The sequence below is a fragment of the Cupressus sempervirens genome, chromosome 2, assembly GCF_028749045.1.
Source record: "Cupressus sempervirens isolate cs-2001-9-10 chromosome 2, ASM2874904v1, whole genome shotgun sequence".
NCBI classification, from domain to species: domain Eukaryota; kingdom Viridiplantae; phylum Streptophyta; class Pinopsida; order Cupressales; family Cupressaceae; genus Cupressus; species Cupressus sempervirens.
The window spans coordinates 696979989-696998482 of NC_143119.1; the positions used below are offsets into that span (position 1 = coordinate 696979989).

Genomic DNA, 18494 nt, shown 5'->3' on the forward strand with positions numbered 1-18494 from the left:
GCAGGCATAAACCTTGCTTTGAAATTGGGAGCTCACCTTAAAGAACATTTCAGAAGTAAAAGTTGGGTTTAACGGCCCTCCCTTGGTAAAATTTCCAAAGTAAGATTATTTTCTTAATCTTAAGAAAAAGTAAGTATGATGCTCTATTTGTTCCATATCATTTTCTGCTCCTAATACGAAGAAAGGAAAAAAAATTACCTTGCTCTTACATGCAGTCAAAAAATTCAAAATCACAGGAATCATCAACTCACTAATCAAGATTCCTTTGCAATGTCTGATATTTTCACAGGATAATTGATCTACATGGGTTCAAATGAACGCAACTTGATCATGAACAAAAGCTCATCAACTGCAGCTATATTCAACCCTAATCCTGCGAGGAGTAAGGCAGCCTGGAAAGATTAATTTGAGCTCTAGATAGACTTTATATAAACAAAAACTCATTCCATTATTTCATGTACACCATAAACTTCTAAAAATTTAGTAGCTTTGGCCTCTTTTAGTGTTGCATCCATGCAGCAATATCTCCACGTATGACACCTCTTGAAAATTGTTTTGAATAGAATTGTGATGTTACGGAAGCATTGAATGACACATCTGCACAGGAACCCAAGGTTCTGAGATTTTGTTTCACAGGCTGCCAGAAAAGGTTGTGTGTCATCTTAGGTAATGACCTTATTCCAAGCACTGAACGAAAATGAAATCCTTCTTTCTCTCTGTACTTTGATAATGAGGTGAAGTGCCCATTTTCTATTCTAGACACTTGGTTAGATGCAACAAAAAGACTTCTACCAGTTTCTCTGTCTCCACTCAAATGGTGTGCACTTGCAGAACTGATTCCTCTAGATGGTTTGACTTTGGCCGCAGCAGTTCTGCTAGTAGACATCGCCTCACTACCTAAAAGCTTGGAGGGAGGATCTCCTCTAATGTTGGCTGATGGTTTGACTCGGTCAAGAAATCGCAAAATCCAATTACCAAGATTCCTCCCTACTTCAATGTCTCGCTCTTGTACTTTCCTGTGCACAGTGAGTGCTACATCAAATACATTTCGAGTGCGCCTGCAGGATATTGCAAACAATTTGTCAGAACCGAGTCAGTGAAAATAAGCTCCAAAAAGGCTTCTCAGAGGAGACTCAAGGTGACAAAAGAAGAAAAACAGTATTAACTTCTATCCAATTTGGTTCTTCTAAGTAACCTCTAAAACATTATATGTTCATGTAGATCATCAACACAAAACACATGTTGCATTTTGCTCTCTCTGACCAGGAACAACCATCCCATTCAACAATTCTTTGATAGAAGACTAGCTCAACACAAGTAATTAAAAAAAAACTAAACAACTAATTTGTAAAGGAAACTTAACTTTGTTTGGTCACTTTATTAAAAACATAAACATGTTCAAACATTGAAGCAAGCATAAAACATGCACAAACATTTAAAGAAGTTTACAAGTCACAACTCAAATAAGCAACAAAGTACTAAGAAATGCTGAAAAATAAATTGACACAAAAACAAAAACTTCGTTCAATTGCTACAATAAAAAGCAGGAACGTGTAGTAAGTTACAAAAATTGAAAAAGGGCTGAAGAAACCCAACCCAACCCAAAAAGAAAAAAGTGAAAGCACATAGCACATTTGGTGCCTTTCCTGCAAATAGGAATAACATAACCACCAGTTTAGTTCTCATATAATCAAAAGCCTATCCTGTTCCAGCTTGGCGTGTAGCAAATTTGGAATAATATCTTCAACATGTACAAACTCCTCAAACAAATTTGTCTTTTGATTCATTATCATAGTCAAAGTCAATTCCCCAGAAGACTACGTTTCAAAAGAAAGCATGCAAGATCAATCATAGTCCGTATATTTGACCCACAAATGGAGAAACACAAACCTTCATTGACTTTAATGCCAGTAGAAGAAAGACACTGATTTAGAATTCCATTTCACATTATTCATATTCATGTAGTATCAAGCAGCCTAGCATACAAAGTTGTTATATTATAAAAAAGACCAAGTTTTGAATTTTTACCAAGGCAAAGGTAGAAGATAGTCTTACAACAACTTCCAGAATGAAATGTAATAAACAAATGCAAGTATTATCCAACAAGAGTTGGGTTACAAATTTAGAATCCTTCTAATAATATATGTTTTTCTACTTCTTGAATGCACATTACTTTTTTTAATTCATTGGTGATGCAAAGGTTTGAATTGTGAAAAGCATTGCCTACACCAAACTACTGAGGAAAGATAATGCAAATTTTTGAACCTTTTAACAGTTATTATAAAGATGTGCATTACAGAAAATATAAAATGACATCGCCGCAGATAAATGCACACAACACAAGATGTACATGGGGAAAACCCTTTCATGAGAAAAAAACCCACTCCAAATGCCTTCTCAATGTATTCAAGTCTAAGATACCGGTGCATCCAGGAAATCACCAGATGCTGGATGCTGCAACAGTGCTCACAGGAAGCTTGTCCAACACCTGCAGGTCGCAGCGGGGAGAATCCAGAGAGCATCCAGGTGAATCTGGAGAGCATCCAAGTTTTTTCAACTCCCAGTGACTTAAGTGACTTTAAAAACATGTTATTAACTTATTAGTATTACTGTTATTTCAATTTGAACTATCAATGATCATGCTATGGAATGGTTTTTTTTTTAATTTCTTGTATTTCTTTGCATAAAATTATTATATTATATATATATATATATATGGCCTCACCCAAGTGCATCCAAAATCCAAAAAAAAAACAATGTGAGAATCAGCACCCAGCACTGGTAACTTAGATTTAAGTACATACTATGATTGTGTACACTAGCAGAGCAAGTTTCTTACAAGAGGAGACAAGTGTTGAACTCTGGAACAACTCTGACAACATAACAATACCTGCAAATAACCTTGTACTACAACTGCAATCCTCACACCTCAATTTATAACACCTCCTTGCATGCATTATTCAAAATAGCACGCAAAGCTTGTGCACATGCAAAACTCTTTCATTACAATTTTCTATTTCTAACTGTCGTTGGCATAGCTTCATCAAATGAGACCCATAAAATGTCATCATTAGTTGCGTAAACAATTACATAGGAAAATAAGTAAGAAATTATGCGAAGGGATTTACCTAAGGTTGAGAAACCTTATTTCTAACAAGCTTTGCACCACTGCATGTTGCCATCTCTGCTCAAACCTTTGAAGTAGTATTTCAAGAGATCTCAACTATCCCATTATAGAAAGCTTACACACATCTCCATCAACATTAGGGAGAAGAGGAAAATATTTTTCTTGAATCCTGCATTAAAAAGGTGTTCTTTGAATTTCTGTCCATCTAGAGTCTCTCCCTTTCTTTTTCCTTTTAATTAAATGTTCATGCAGTGTTATTTGATGTAAATAGCACACCAAAATACAAAACGTTCCATTATGTTAGGAAGCTAACCCTCTCAAACATATGGAATCCACCCTGTTCGTGTAACATTCCCACATTGGATACACAATTAGCTGCCTACTGTTAGACGGGTCAGAATTCTTTTGCATAGTAGATAGGCAACAAAAGTATTAACTATTTTCAAAACCTGCAAGGGAGAAAGGCATTTGCTTCAACAAATCATTAATCAAAGCCCCACTCAACCAACTCCCGGTGCCACATTGTTTATTTACCACTGACCTTCACCTCATACAAACTCATTTCTTGGAAGCAGCAAAATATCAAAAATTTGAAGCCGCCACAGTATATTCAAAAGCCACCAGAAAATGCAATCTCCGCCCTAATACAGCAATTTCATCTGCATTAATAATATACCACAATATTACTCGTCAACTTAGTCTTCCTATACTGCTTTGTTTTGGCAACCAACTCAATCTTTCGCTTGCTGACTGCTGTCTAGAAAAGACCAAACTCAAGATCAAATACATACCACGATCATCATTTGCATAGGTAGGTTACAAAAACTATGATATTAAATCAGGCCTATACAGATACCTATGAAATACAATAATTATAATGCTTACAACAACGTGAGTGAATACATATGTTCTTAGTCACAGGGTTCGCCTTACTTTGCGTATGAAGTTCGAACTTTGGCGAATTAGTATAAAATTTAAAAAAATCATTCAAGTTTGCTCTTAAATCCGTACGATTGTAATGTCCCCACTTTAGCAGTTGTCCAGTTGTGTGATCGTTGGCCTTTTATTTTATTTTATTTTATTTTTCCCACATTGCTTGTGAAAAGTAGTCGACCCTATGAAGTAGGAATAAAAGGAGAGCTTCTAGCTATTGTTAGGCAGGTTGAATATGAGAAGAAATTGGATGCGTGAGTTACGGATCTGTTCTTGGCATTAGAGGACGTCTATCCTCTCTTGTGACATTCTAGACGTCATTCCCTTAGGGTTTGGCCTTTGGAATTCATTGCTATTAACTTCATTAATAGGCAGCTTGGGCGCATTTCCAGCTTCAGGTGGATTGGGTGTTTGCTCATATCATTCTCATTCCTTGTCCGATACTTATGCCACTATGGAGGAATGTTTTTATGAGGATCTTGGACTGATTGAAGGCAGTTTTTACTGTACTAGCACTGTAGCGCAGCACTATTCATATTACTATAGCAGGAAGTTGAGAAATCTGACTGAAATCATGACTAGGAAAACATGTTATAATGCTGGAGTAATTGGTGAGTTGGTATGCTATGTATTTGATTTTATTAGCTTGAAAACTAATATTATTTCAATAGTAGTTCAATCTTCAGTTTTGCATAAATTCCTTCTTGTTCATGTTATGTGGTTTTAAATTTATGCAAAGACATTAAAATCACCATCAGCAATTGGTTCGGTCTTTTGGGCATTTCTAGGGTGCCCATTACAGTGGCACCAGAGCTATAAGTCCTGCCATCCTATGGAGGTCTTATAGGGAATTTGGAACAGCCGGATAGACGGAAAAGTGTTTGACAAAATGTTAAAACACTAAAAGCAGAAATTAAAAGGGCTAAGCATTTATGTTTGAACATGCGACAAGGGCTTTATAATTTCCACAATACCAGAGCAAGAAAAAGTAGGACTTCAAACTTGCAAAGCGAACAATCTAGTTCATCCGTGTAGAAGGACATACAATCCAGTCCTACAGACACAGAGAAGATATTCTTTGAACAAGACAACAGAATGGGTGATTGAGATGACAAAGATACAGGACTAGGCGGAGGCAGAAATACCGGTCCAAATCAGGAGGAGTTAATGTTCAGACGATTACCAGGTACATTAGAGGAGGGGCAGCATATGCAACAAGAGCAAAATAGGCAAATGGATATGATGTTAGAGCTTATGGCGAGACAGATGGGCATCAATATTAATCTAGGTGATGCCAACAATGGAAACAATAATAATGAAGGAAACGATAACAATAGGAGCAATGATAATAATGGAGACGGAGGCAACATCAACGGTCCTGAGAATAACATTAATGGTAATAATGGACATGGCAACAATGGGAATAAGGCTAATAACTTTAGACATGTTGCACGCCCAGCTCAAACATCGAGCTCAAGACCTCTTCTACCCACCTTCCCACCCAGAGATCCGATTCAACCAGTTAATGAACCGCAGATTACCGAGTTACAAGATCGGTTCAGGAGGGATTGGGAGGCTAGTGGACCGGAGTTTCAGGTGGATATTTCCCTTAGGGATTATATGGACCTAAGGATGAAAAGTCACTGCACAATTAACGCAGGCTCAAAAGGCAATCACATTTAAGATTAGGGGTACTATCCAAGGTCAAAAAGTAATCTCACTCATTGACACTGGGGCTACACATAATTTCATAGATGCATAATTGGTAGCCAAGAGAGGTTTACAAATCAAGGAGCATGCCGGGTTTAGAGTGATGGTAGCTAATGGTGTCAAATTATTATGCACTCGGAAGATATCTAATCTTCACATCAGCTTTGGAGATGGTTATGAGTTGGAGGATGAGTTCTATGTAGTAGACATGAGAGACTATGATATCATCCTTGGCATGACATGGATGGCCTCGCTGGTCGAGTTCACACTCAGCGTAGCAAAATTGGAGATGACGTTTCAGCATGAAGGTAGAACTGTTGTGCTTAGACGACTTTCAGATGGGAGTTGCAAAGTAGTCTCCCTGAGGAGAATGCAAAGACTTTTTCGACATAATGACATAGAGTGGGCAATAGAATGTTTCACTATGCCAACTTTACAAGAGCCACAGGTGAAGAGTCATCCACCAAATATCCAGGAGATGCTTGAAAGGCACACTAAGGTATTTCGCGAGATTCCACATGGGGTTCCTCCTGATAGAGGGATAGAACAAGTTATTGAGCTCGAAGAGGGAGCCAAACCAATTATGATTACTCCTTATCGTCATCCTAAGAAACACAAGGATGAGATAGAGAAGGCGATTAAGGATTTGTTGGAGATGGGGCATATCGAGCCTAGAAAGAGCCCCTTTGCTTCAGCAGTAGTATTGGTAAAGAAGAAGGATGGGACGATGCACATGTGCATCGATTATAGAGCATTAAATAAGAAGACCATTAAGAATAGATATCCCATCCTGCAAATAGATGAGCTAATTGATGAGCTACATGTTGCATGCTTCTTTACGAAGATTGATTTACAGTCAGGGTATCATCAAATTAGGATGAGGGTGGAGTACATTGAGAAGACAGTCTTTCAGTGTCACTATGGCCACTTCGAGATTTTGTTTAATGCATTTGAGCTAACCAATGCCCCTGTTATGTTCCAGAGCTGCATGAATTAAGTATTTAGGGGGCAGCTTAGGAGATTTGTCTTGATTTTCTTTGGTGACATTTTAGTCTTTAGTAAAACTTGGGAGGAGCATTTACAACATCTTGAGATGGTGTTGTCCATTTTGCAGAAAGAGTCACCAAATGCAAAGAAATCTAAGTGCGAGTTTGGGTTGACTGTGTTACTATACCTTGGGCATATCATCAGCGCAGATGGAGTTCGAGTAGATCCCGAAAAGATTAGAGCTATTGTTGATTGGCCTACTCCTACGAGCCTCACACAGCTTAAGGGGTTCTTTGGTCTCTACAGGTTTTATAGGAGATTTGTTAAGGGATTTTCACATACCACTACACCCTTGGCAGACCTCACCAAGATAAGAGCCTCCGTATGGACAAGGGAAGCTCAAAGATCCTTCAATCATTTCAAGAAGGTGATGTCATCATGTCCAGTATTAACTCTACTGGACTTCACAAAACCATTTGAGCTTCATTGTGATGCGTCAGGTGATGGGATTGGGGTAATCTAGATGCAGGAGAAGCATCCCATTGCTTTTGAGAGTAGGAAGCTCCGTGGAGTGGAAAGGACCTATTCTATCTATGATCAGGAGATGTTGGCTATTATGCATGCATTGGCCAAGTTTCGGTCCTACCTAGTTGGAGGGTAGTTTGTTATCAAGACTGATCACAACAGCATCAAATACTTCATGAGTCAGCATGATTTGAATAATAGACAGCAGAAGTGGATTACGAAGTTGCAAGCTTATGACTTTGACATTGAGTTTGTCAAATGTAAGAAGAATGTGGTAGCAAATGCTTTATCCAGGAGACCTCATATTTGTGCTCTAGCTAAGATAACAGGAGATTGGAGAAATAAGATTACAACAGAGTATTCAAGGGACACTTGGGCTTCTGGAGTGATTGCAAGCATCATATAGGATGATCATTATGTGGTAATGGATGGATTGATCAAGTTCCAGGGTAGGATATATTTGATTCCTTCATCACAGTTTAGGGAAGTAATACTTAAGGCATTTCATGATGCACCTATAGCTGGACATCCAGGGGTCTTTAAGACCTACAGGCAGATCCGTGAGCGGTTCACATGGAAAGGGCTCAAGGATGATGTTCAAAAGCATGTCATGGAGTGTGCAGTTTGTCAACAGAATAAGGGAGAGCACACATATCCTGCAAGGTTGTTACAGCCTTTACCCATTTCAAATAGGAAATGAAAAAGTATTTCTATGGACTTCATCACCGGATTACCACGAGTACAGAAGAGAGATTGCATCTATGTGGTAGTTGACCGGCTGACGAAGTTTGCTCACTTCTTTGCTATTCCATCCACTTACACAGCAGCACAAGTGGTTGATCTTTTCTTTAGAGAGATATTCAAGTTACATGGGCTCCCTAGTTTCATCGTCTGTGATCAGGATAGTAAATTTATGAGTGCTTTTTGGCAAGAATCGTTTAGGTTGTGGTACAGAGCTTACACCTAGCACTAGTTATCATTTGTAGACAGATGCGCAAACAAAAATTGTGAATAAATGGGTGGAAGGATATCTGAGGAACTATGTGACTACACAACAGAGAGTTTGAGTCAAATGGCTACATATGAGAGAGTACTGTTATAACACCACTTATCATATGTCCATCAAGATGACTCCATTCATGGCATTGTATGGTTATGAAACACCTAGCTTCACGAATCTAGTTTTGGGGGATAGTAGTGTGCCCAAAGCCAAAGACTTCTTGCGGGATAGTTGGGATTTTTGAGGGTGCTCAAGGTGAATATAAAACAAGCCCAAAATCAGCAGAAATTGTATGCTGAACAGCACCGGATAGAGCACAACTTTGAGGTTGGGGATATGGTTTACTTGAGGCTACAACCATACAGACAATCATCACTCAAGAAGAGCGGAGCAGAGAAGTTGAAGCCTAGGTTTTATGGTCCCTAGAGAGTGATTCGCAGGGTGGGCGAGGTTGCCTACGAGATTGAGCTTCCAGAAGGCAATCAGGTGCATAATGTGTTTCATGTGTCGAGGCTCAAGAAAGCCATTGGTCAAAGAGTTGTGCCTTCTGCAAAATTGCCACCATTGGATGAGGAGGGAAAGCTCGTATTGTAACCTGAGGCTATTTTGGATACCAAGGAAAGGACTCTGCAGAACAGGGTGATTAAAGAATATTTAGTCAGATGGAGGGACCTGCCAGAGGAAGATACTACTTGGGAGAGTGAGCAAGTGTTATAGCAAACAAGACTAAGATTGCTTGTGGACAAGCAATTTTGAGGGGGGCAGACTGTAATGTCCCCACTTTAGCAATTATCCGATTGTGTGACCATTAGCCTTTTATTTTATTTTATTTTATTCCATTTATCCCACATTGCTTATGAAAAGTGGCTGACCCTATGAAGTAGGAATAAAAGGAGAGCTTCCGGCTATTGTTGGGTAGGTTGAATATGAGAAGAAATTGGATGTGTGAGTTACAGATATGTTCTTGGCATTAGAGGACATCTATCCTCTCTTGTAACATTCTAGAGGCCATTCCCTTGGGGTTTGGCCTTTGGAATTCATTGCTATTAGCTTCATTAACAGGCAGCTTGAGCACATTTCCAGCTACAGGCGGATTGAGTGTTTGCTCATACCATTCTCATTCTTTGTCCGATACTTATGCCATTGTGGAGGAATGTTTTTATGAGGGTCTTGACCTGATTGAAGGCGGTTTTCATTGTACCGGCATTGTAGCACAGCACTATTCATATTACTGTAACAGCAAGTTGGGAAATCATCACTGGAATAACATGTTATAATGCTAGAGTAATTAATGAGTTAGAAAGTTTGCTGCGTATTGGATTTTATTAGCTTGAAAACTAATATTATTTCAATAGTAGTTCAATCTTCAGTTTTGCATAAATTCCTTCTTGTTCATGTTATGTGGTTTCATATCTATGCAAAGACATTAAAATCACTATCAACAATTGGTTCAATCTTTTGGGCATTTCTAGGGTGCCCATTACAACGACACAGTCTGTGAGCTTTTTTGTTCAGAAATTTTTAAAACTCCAATGCTCATTTTGTCGATAAAGTATATGAGCCCATTCGAGATCCTGAAACGACAACAAATAAGATCAGGTTACGATTTAATTTTTCTCCGAAAAAATTTAAACAAGTTACAAGACAATTTTTGGGAGAGCCAATTTTTGGGCAGCAGAGAATAGTGAGGGCAAAAATGAAGTCCACAAGAAATTTCATCAAGCACAATGAGAACTTTCATTGTGTTGTGGACCCGGACAGAAACTCCGTCGCACAGCTTTTATATTGACTATACTTATACTACATTGTTTTTAAATTTATTGTTATGCATCCAAATTTAATAATGTTGTTTTATTTTTTATAATTTTAATTTTATAAGTGAAAAAATATATTTATATTCGTTTGTAGTTAATATAGTAATATTTTGTTTTATTAAATAATATATTTGACTATTTTTTTTTATAATATAATATCATTTCAAATTAACATTTTAAAATTATTTTGACCTTTTAATGTTTTCATTATTTATATATTGTTTAATATATAGCAAATTTAATGTCGAATTTTTTTAATTATTTTTTCCTTGTTGAACTTAATCCGAATTTCATTGTTGTCGAACTCGAACTCGAACCTTGTGACATAGCATATGTTACTATTGTTATTATATCCCATAAAATTTCAACTTGCTTGAAGAAAAGGGAAACTAATTTCTTGTCACCTCTGTGACACTTTGGCCTTTGGTCATCAATTAAATACACTTGCTTTCTGCATAATGTGCTTAGCCACAAGTGGTGAGAAAAATCACGCATTGCTTTCATATGAATCATAAGAACATAAATTCCTCAAAATGGCACCTCTTGACATCCCAGGCTGCTCTTTTTCCACAAATAGAATTTACAGTTGCTTGCTGCCTAACCAAAACCTTAACTTGCTTACACAAATGAAGTTAGCTCCCCACTTGCTTATATTTGAAATGAAAAACAATAAGGTACATGAATACTGCAGATCAACATCTCTCCTTCTCAATTACCCTTAAAATATTGTCTTTTTATTTTTACCTCTTTACAACGGTGACAAGGATAATCTTTATAAGTTTTACCTCTCTCATTGCCACCTCCCAGGTTGTAGTTGCATATCTTCCTTGAATGTAGATGCATCTTCTTCTTTCTAATTGCCCTTCAAAAAAACCTATCATAATATTTATTTCTTTTTACAATGCATTGCTGGCTGTTCCTGTTATCAACATATTTGCTGAATGGAAATCTGATTCTGGCAGGCCATGGGCGGATAAGTGGCAGTTATATGGCCGGTCATTGCCCTGGAAGGCAACCATCAATATTCCCAAGCAAGGAAGTTGAACTGTGATCATTACCATCCCAAGATAACTGTTTAGTTGGCCAACACTTGCCATTAAAACAAAAGGTTGACCTGTTAATTTGTGATACAAACACCAGCATTAACAGATCAATGAGAGGCAGTTAGTCCATGTCACCGTTTGATGGCACTGATGCCATTTGATGGCCCAAGCTTGCCATTAAACCAAGAGACTGACCTGCTAATTTCCAATGCAAAATACCAGGATTACGCCCAAAGGAGCATGCTGATCACTGCTTCTCCATGTCACAAAACCCCAAGATCCACCATGTTGAACCTTGGAGCACTTGGAAGAATGAAAGAAGATTAAAAAAGGTGAATGCAATGCTAGTCAGTTGGCAGAGTATAGGTACTTTCATATTGCTGTGACAGAAAGAGAATAAAAACAGTTACTATCAAAATGCTGAGTAAATTGGTCATAGAGGTGACTATATGATATGCATGCAGCCTCAGTAAGACCATTAAATTGGCTGTCTTCAAAAACTAGTATTGTTGTAGTGAATAAAATGCTGAATCAAATACACTAACTGGCGCTTTTCACCCATTTGGCTCTCCCCAGATGTAAATGAGTGTCTCGTGTGATTTACTCTGTCTCCTCTGTTGCTACTTTATTCTGTTATCATTTTGCACAATTAAAACTGTTGCAAGTTAATTAATTCTACAGGGGAAATTAGTGGAAATGTAAGATGAACAGGCTTTGTTAGAACAAAAAATTTAAAATTATTGTGATGCAACTTGAGTAGTAGATTATCAAACCAAACTTTCGTAGATCAACCATTTAATTTAATAATACCTATTCTCTATTGGATTCGTACCAATTTCTTAATTCACAACACTGCTAAGATAAGCCATAGAGGATAAAAGATAAAACCACTATCAAGTATCCACCCTTAAATTTGTTTCTTAAGTGTTACCCCAAATTTTCAGGACAAAGTATGGCAGGGGGCAGCGGGACAAAAGATAAAAGCACTATCGAGGAGACACCTGTGAATTTTATTTCCAAGTGTTACCCCAAATTTCCAGGGCAAGTATGGCAGGGGACAGAGGGGCAAATTTCTGGTGTGACAAAAAATATCTAGGGGATGGATTTTTTTGCCAAATTTAGGGACAACTAGGGGATGGCAAGAGAATGACTATAAAACAGTTGAAGTTTGTAGCTGCGATAAAAATCTTTTTCTCAGGACGTTAATACGGCTATCGCCACCTTCAGCTGAAAAGAATACTTATGATTAAAATGTAATTCAACATGCATTGAGGCATGAAAATACGTAGAGTTGTATTTAAAATAAAGAGATATATTTTGGGAAACTCAACAGACCTTCGGTTATAATGTGAAGAGTCTCTCTATGAGTAATATATATCGCATCTAGCACAAGGCATTGTATGCTTGAATATTTTCATTATCAATAAATAAAGTGATCTTTTGTTGTGTGGCTCGGTTTTTTCACTCCATTCTAGAAGGGTTTTCCCAAGGTATTTCTATGTGCCTCTCTTGCATCTTGATTGGCTCCTTATTGTTGTTTATCACCTTATTTTCTGAGCTCTATATTTAACAATAACAGCATTGATAATTACAAAATATCTAGAGAAATTTATAATATCCATATGAAAATATGGGTAAAGCATGCACTTTACATAATAGAACCTTAAAATATATGAATTAGCAGAACCCATATGCCAAATTTGTATCACTTTGAGAGTCAAAGTCAAATTTACTCTATAAGGCAAAGTCAAACTCAAAAGCTCCTAAGCATTTCCTCTCCCCAGGACATTTCCGGGATAGGGACAGCTGGAAAAAAATCGGGCACCACACTCCTTTTGGAAAATAAATCGATTCTTTAACTATCTCATATAACTCTTAGAAAAGGACATCTAAATGATAGCTAGTAGAAAAATGAGGCAATTATATAAGCTTGCAACTTTATAAAACGAAATTCTTCAAACCCTAAAGCAATTCTTGATAATCTTGAACGCGTTACTGTTAAGCTGTATAAAAATTATTAAAACGACAAAAGGAATTCTACTAGCACAGAAACACAAAATTCTGCTAAGTTCTGTCCCTAGTCCGTGAGAGAATGGATCAACTGATCGGCATATCCATTAATGGCATGGACACATTATAGACTTCTACCACTTATTGGAGAGGAAAGAATTAGTACATTCAAATTCTCTTCTTTATGATAATTAAAAACAAAGGGGACATGTCCGCCCCTGGTTCAACAGCAACTTGTTCATAAATGCTGGTTTATTCATTAAAGATTAGTAATTTTTGGCATCTAGGGGTTTAAACTTGTGTAGACTCTAAAATAAACATCATTAATTTTTGCGTGGTCTGCCTTGAGTTATTAGGTTACATGTTTTTCTGTCCCTTTTTCATTGTGAACTTTTTGAATGAAAAAACGAACACGATCGTTGTTTTAAATGTGCTGTTTATAAAGATCTCTTAAAAGACGCACCATTGATGAGTTGATAAGAGCTTTGAACTATCTAGCAGGGTTTGGTTCTACTCTTCAGACAAGAAAAGCAGAAAAGGGAGGAAACGCAAATCATATACTATTTTTAAATCACACTCAAGCCAAGCCTTGCACGGGGAGAGTTCTTTTCATTTCCCTCAAACTTACTTTTAAAATTTTGCAATCAGATTATGCAAGGCGCCCATGCCTTAAAACTTGATTCTGACAGATTGAGATTTATCGAATAAACAAGGATCAAATCCATAGTTGCCTATTTACCAGTTACTTTAGTCTTTTCCGGAAACTAGAAAGTAATAAACAGGAAGAAGAAAGATGGTAACCTGTGAACGAAATCTCGAAGGCGGGGATGCCGCGGCTTGATGAGGCGCCGTTGAAGCTTTAGTGCAAGCCTGTATGTTCTCTTCAGACCAAGGAAGTACGCCGTGGCCAATGTTATCTCCCAAAATACCATTTCTTTCTCCCTTCCACATCAACGACCAAGAGGAACAGATGTCCTCGACTGCCCTTCAGACCGAGATTTCAGCTTTATAGAATCAGAAGCCCTGAACTGCCCTCTGCACCAGATTTCAGTTTGGCAAAGAAACAGATGCCATACATAGCCCTCCGAGCCAAAATATCTGTTTTACAGCTCTCTTCCAATATTTAAATAGAAAAAGAAAACTGTTTTGCAGTGATCTTCAAACATTCAAAATTTCTCGATTATTCGTAACTTATATGGAGATGCTATTTGCGGCGGCCTAGGGTTCGGTATCGTACTACAGATTATACTTGGCGGCCAAGTCTAAAATGCCTCACCGAAGATTCTAGACACGTTTTGTTGACTTCCATTTGTATGCTTGTGAGGCCACCTGCAAGGGGTATTACATTTTAGGGCAGTTTAGTGTCGCCAATAGAGAGTACTGTCGGGGTCTCATGGGCACCCGCTTCGTTAAAAGTAGAGCGGGTGCTACTGAGATTTTTTAGGCATATTTAAAAAGGGAAGCGGTCTTATAGATTTGTATGTGAATCCGTTTTAAAAATTAGGACCAGAATTCAAGGAAGATGATTGTTTCATGAATTTTGAAAATTAAAAAATATATTTTTTCATAAATTTGTTTAGTGGGATTATTTCATTTTGGTGGAAAAATGAAGAGTAGGTTTGACAAATGGCAGAAATCTTCCTTGAGCTAGTGGGGCTAAATCAAGCCCCACCCCATTTTCACCCGCTCAAATTGAGAGGGCTAAAAATTTGGGGCTCCTATTAGTAGGAAAAGATTCCAATTAAAGCTTTAGCCCCCTCTAAAATATTACCATGGAGCCACCCGCTCCACAAAAATAGAGCCCAAGCCCCTCCTATGGGACCCCTACCTAAGGCTAGGGTCCCATGGAAGCCAGCTTCCTTAAAAATAGAGTTGCACCCGCTGAAATTTTTTAGGAAATTTGTAAGCTAAGCGGTCCTATGGATTTTGTAATTTGAGTTTCAGCTCCCAAATTTAAGAAAAAAAATTTTAAAATTTATTTTATGATAAAAGACTTTTTCAGTTTTAAAGTCTCAGTTTTTGACAAATGGCTAGATTTTTCCCTAAGTTGGTGGGGCTATTTCCAGCCCCACCCCATTTTCATCCGCTTCCTAAAAAAGTGGGGCTCCTATTATGAAGGAAAAGATTATAATTAAACCTGTAGCCCCTCAAAAAAATTCTCATGGGACCTCCTGTACCTAAAAAATAGACCTGTAGCCCCTCCTCATGGGACCCCTACCTAATAGTGTCTATTTAATGGGGGAGGGATTATTATTATTAGCAGCACTTGTAGGTCCAAGGGTGAAGCTGATTGTCAAATTAAAAAAATGTTGATTCTTTCATGACAAAGACAAACGAGTCATACACTCCAAAACAATTGTATTTGTAAATCTTCTTTTTTTACACTGTCAAGCCAAAATTAAATAGCAAATCTATATGGTTATATTATATCACACCTATTACAAGTAAATACCGATATATTTTAGAACTAATTGCCTAATTGTCTTGGATAAATCAGCTTGTTTGTTTAAGTCTTGGTTGTTTCTATATGTATTCCAACTCTATGTCGAAGCAAAAAAAAATTGTGTTGTTGTCTTCAAAGAACTTTTCTGTGAAGTGGGTTGCAAAACACAATACGGAATGTTCAAATTAATCATGGACCATTTAGTTTGAGACAACAAGAAGTATTAGCCAAATAGGAAATTAAACCAAAGTAATGTATAAACCTTACCAAATAATTTGAGACATTCATTGGAAAAATTTCAAGTTCGCGAAATGTTGAGTTGGGGTCCTGTGTATAAGTAATTGGATTTCATTAGTAGAAACATAATTATTTTAGAATATTGAGAAGAGCGTGATTGTACATGTATTTCATAATGAGAGCATGATTCTATGAAAATGTTGTATACCTTGATTGTTGAGAGAGCAATTTGATGTAATTGAGTTTCTTCTCCTTTCCTTATGATTGTGCATGGATTGTTTTCCATTTTGGAGAACCTTTTGAGGGAGAAAACTAGTTGGATGTGAAGGTCTTTTAGTGATCTGACTCTGGATATTGTTGTGAATGTGAGCCCTTGCCTTTTTATTTTACCAATGTCAATTGTTGCTTTGTGTAGTGTAAGCCCTTGGGATTTGTGAATGGTTAAAACCCATGCCATTGTTAGGGGTGTTTGTCTTCATGTGTCCAAGGTCAACGGAATTATTGGTACTACTTATGGGTCATTTTTATCCCATGGAGGACCACTGTAATTATCAATTCTTGTTGCAACGTGTAGTGGAAGTTGTGGGGGTTTGCAACCATCACTATAAACAATCTCAATTATTTCACCCAATTCTCCATTTACGAGGCCTTCTTGTGTCCATATGTTTGTCATGAGCATTATATGTTGCCCCTTGCACAATAGGATCTCCTTTTCAAGTCACTCTTCAACAACTACATATTCCATGTTACATGCAGTGCTTATTGCTATATTTATTACAATTGGACAATTTGATAGTTTCAACATCTTTTTACTGTGTAGTTTGACAAGATCATTTGTAGCAACTAGGTGTATGATTTGTCAAATTCATCTTTTTCATTTGATGAAATTTGTTGGTTTGTGCATGTGAGTAGGAGCTCCCAATCCTCTTTTGTTGGTTTTGCATTTTGTATGTTCTATAGGAGTTGGTGAAACTATGTCATCACCTTGTTGGCAAAAAATTGTATGTAGTGTGATGACTATTTTGAATTCCTCCCATGATGTTCTTGTAGTAGAATGTGATGTGTATAGAGGCTTGTCCATCACAAGGGGTAGTTGGGCAAGGTCATCGACTAGGATGATGGAAAAGCCACAAAAGAAGAGATGTTGATTCTTAGAAAATGCTTATCATAGTCTATTATCTATTTTCAATAGTAGCTTTAGGCCAATGAAGCTCAGTTCATCAATAAAAATGTATCTTTTTTTTTTTTTAATTCCTCTTGCAATGTAGTTAATGCTTGCCTTTGTAGTGGTTACATTTGTTTAATATGTATCTTAAGCACTATATGTATAGTAGATGCATGTATGTTGAATGTAGCAACACTTGTAGGGGCCAGTACTAGCAGTTGTCCTTGCCGTGGTTGACCATTATTGTTCAATCCATTTCTTATGCAGTGAATCAAGTATGATTTTCATGTACTAGTTATTCCTTGAATAATCATGTATAGAGGTTTGTGAGGTTGACATTCGTTGTGTTCCATAATTATTGCAAGTGTTGCATGTTGGCTTGTTGACAATGGATAACTCAGTATATGGTAATCTGATAGGACATTCTCACCTTGAATATTTTTTTTATTTGTATTTATGAACTATGTTGCAATTTCATGCAGATCTTGGGGAACAACAATTTGATCCCATTTGTTCTTGTTATCAAAATCATGCCTGCCAAGCATATTGAGTTCATCGAGGGTAATATTATGTGAGGTTCCCATTTGCGACAACATCTACCACTCACTCATCTGCATCATTTCTTGCTCCTCTTCTACTTCTTCTTCTTCTTCTTCTTCTTCTGACTTTGGCTCAAATTCTAACATGTGATTGACATGCCAAACATGATATCCATTTGCACTCATGTTGGTCCAATTTGTAATAATTCTTTCTTCGTCAAGCTAATGTCAATTGTATAAGAGTATCTCACTCTAGCAGAATATTTCAAATTAGTCTGACTCAACATGTGGAATGCTATTGAACTTTGGGTAAACATTGACAATGGCTTGCACCTTTTGTTCTTTCCACCTATCATTTCTACGATTTGTAGAATAAATGTACAATCGTGCAGATTTAAGAAGCGTTAGCATCTCAAGATATGGAGGTCACTGACCATATGCCTACAAGTATGTAGATTGTATTTGGTTTCTGTCTAACATGTCTATTATCTGTTGGAACATTTTCCTGCCAACATTCAAGGATGTGAAAGGACGACTGCACACAACAAGAGGCAATTTTTGAAGCATGTGACATGTTTCTTGTGTGCCTATGTCATGTTCAGCTACAAAATCTATCATAAATTTCTTGTATGTTGTAAGAGTTGGGTTGTTAGGTTGTTGGGATGAAGATTTTTAACATGTCAATATATGTCTCAGATGCTTTTTCTACTTTAGATGCATATTTAGCAATGTATTTGACAACAAGCTCCCCTGAGAAAATTGGTTAGCAATCAATGTTTGCTCTCCAAATTATTGACATTTCTCGATTGTGAATGTTAAGTCTATCTCATTTCTTGTAGGGTTATATTTTTTTCCATCCTCGTCACATGATAAAGTAGATCTACTTTGTTCTTTCCATGGAGCTTTGTAGTGACACTCTAGTTTTGTACCCTTTTTTCTTAAGCATGTACCTTGTATACAT

General features: G+C 37.2%; 1 protein-coding gene across 1 annotated transcript; it reads right to left on the reverse strand.

The window, feature by feature from the left end:
* Positions 1-260: 260 nt before the first annotated feature.
* On the reverse strand, positions 261-14534 carry LOC149575285 (envelope glycoprotein). Its single transcript, XM_089815073.1, has 2 exons — positions 13951-14534; positions 261-1058 (listed from the first exon to the last, which is right to left on the reverse strand). The coding sequence occupies exons 1-2, from the start codon at positions 14079-14081 to the stop codon at positions 500-502; spliced, it is 690 nt and encodes a 229-aa protein (XP_089671199.1). The 5' UTR covers positions 14082-14534; the 3' UTR covers positions 261-499.
* Between the last annotated feature and the right edge of the window lie 3960 nt (positions 14535-18494).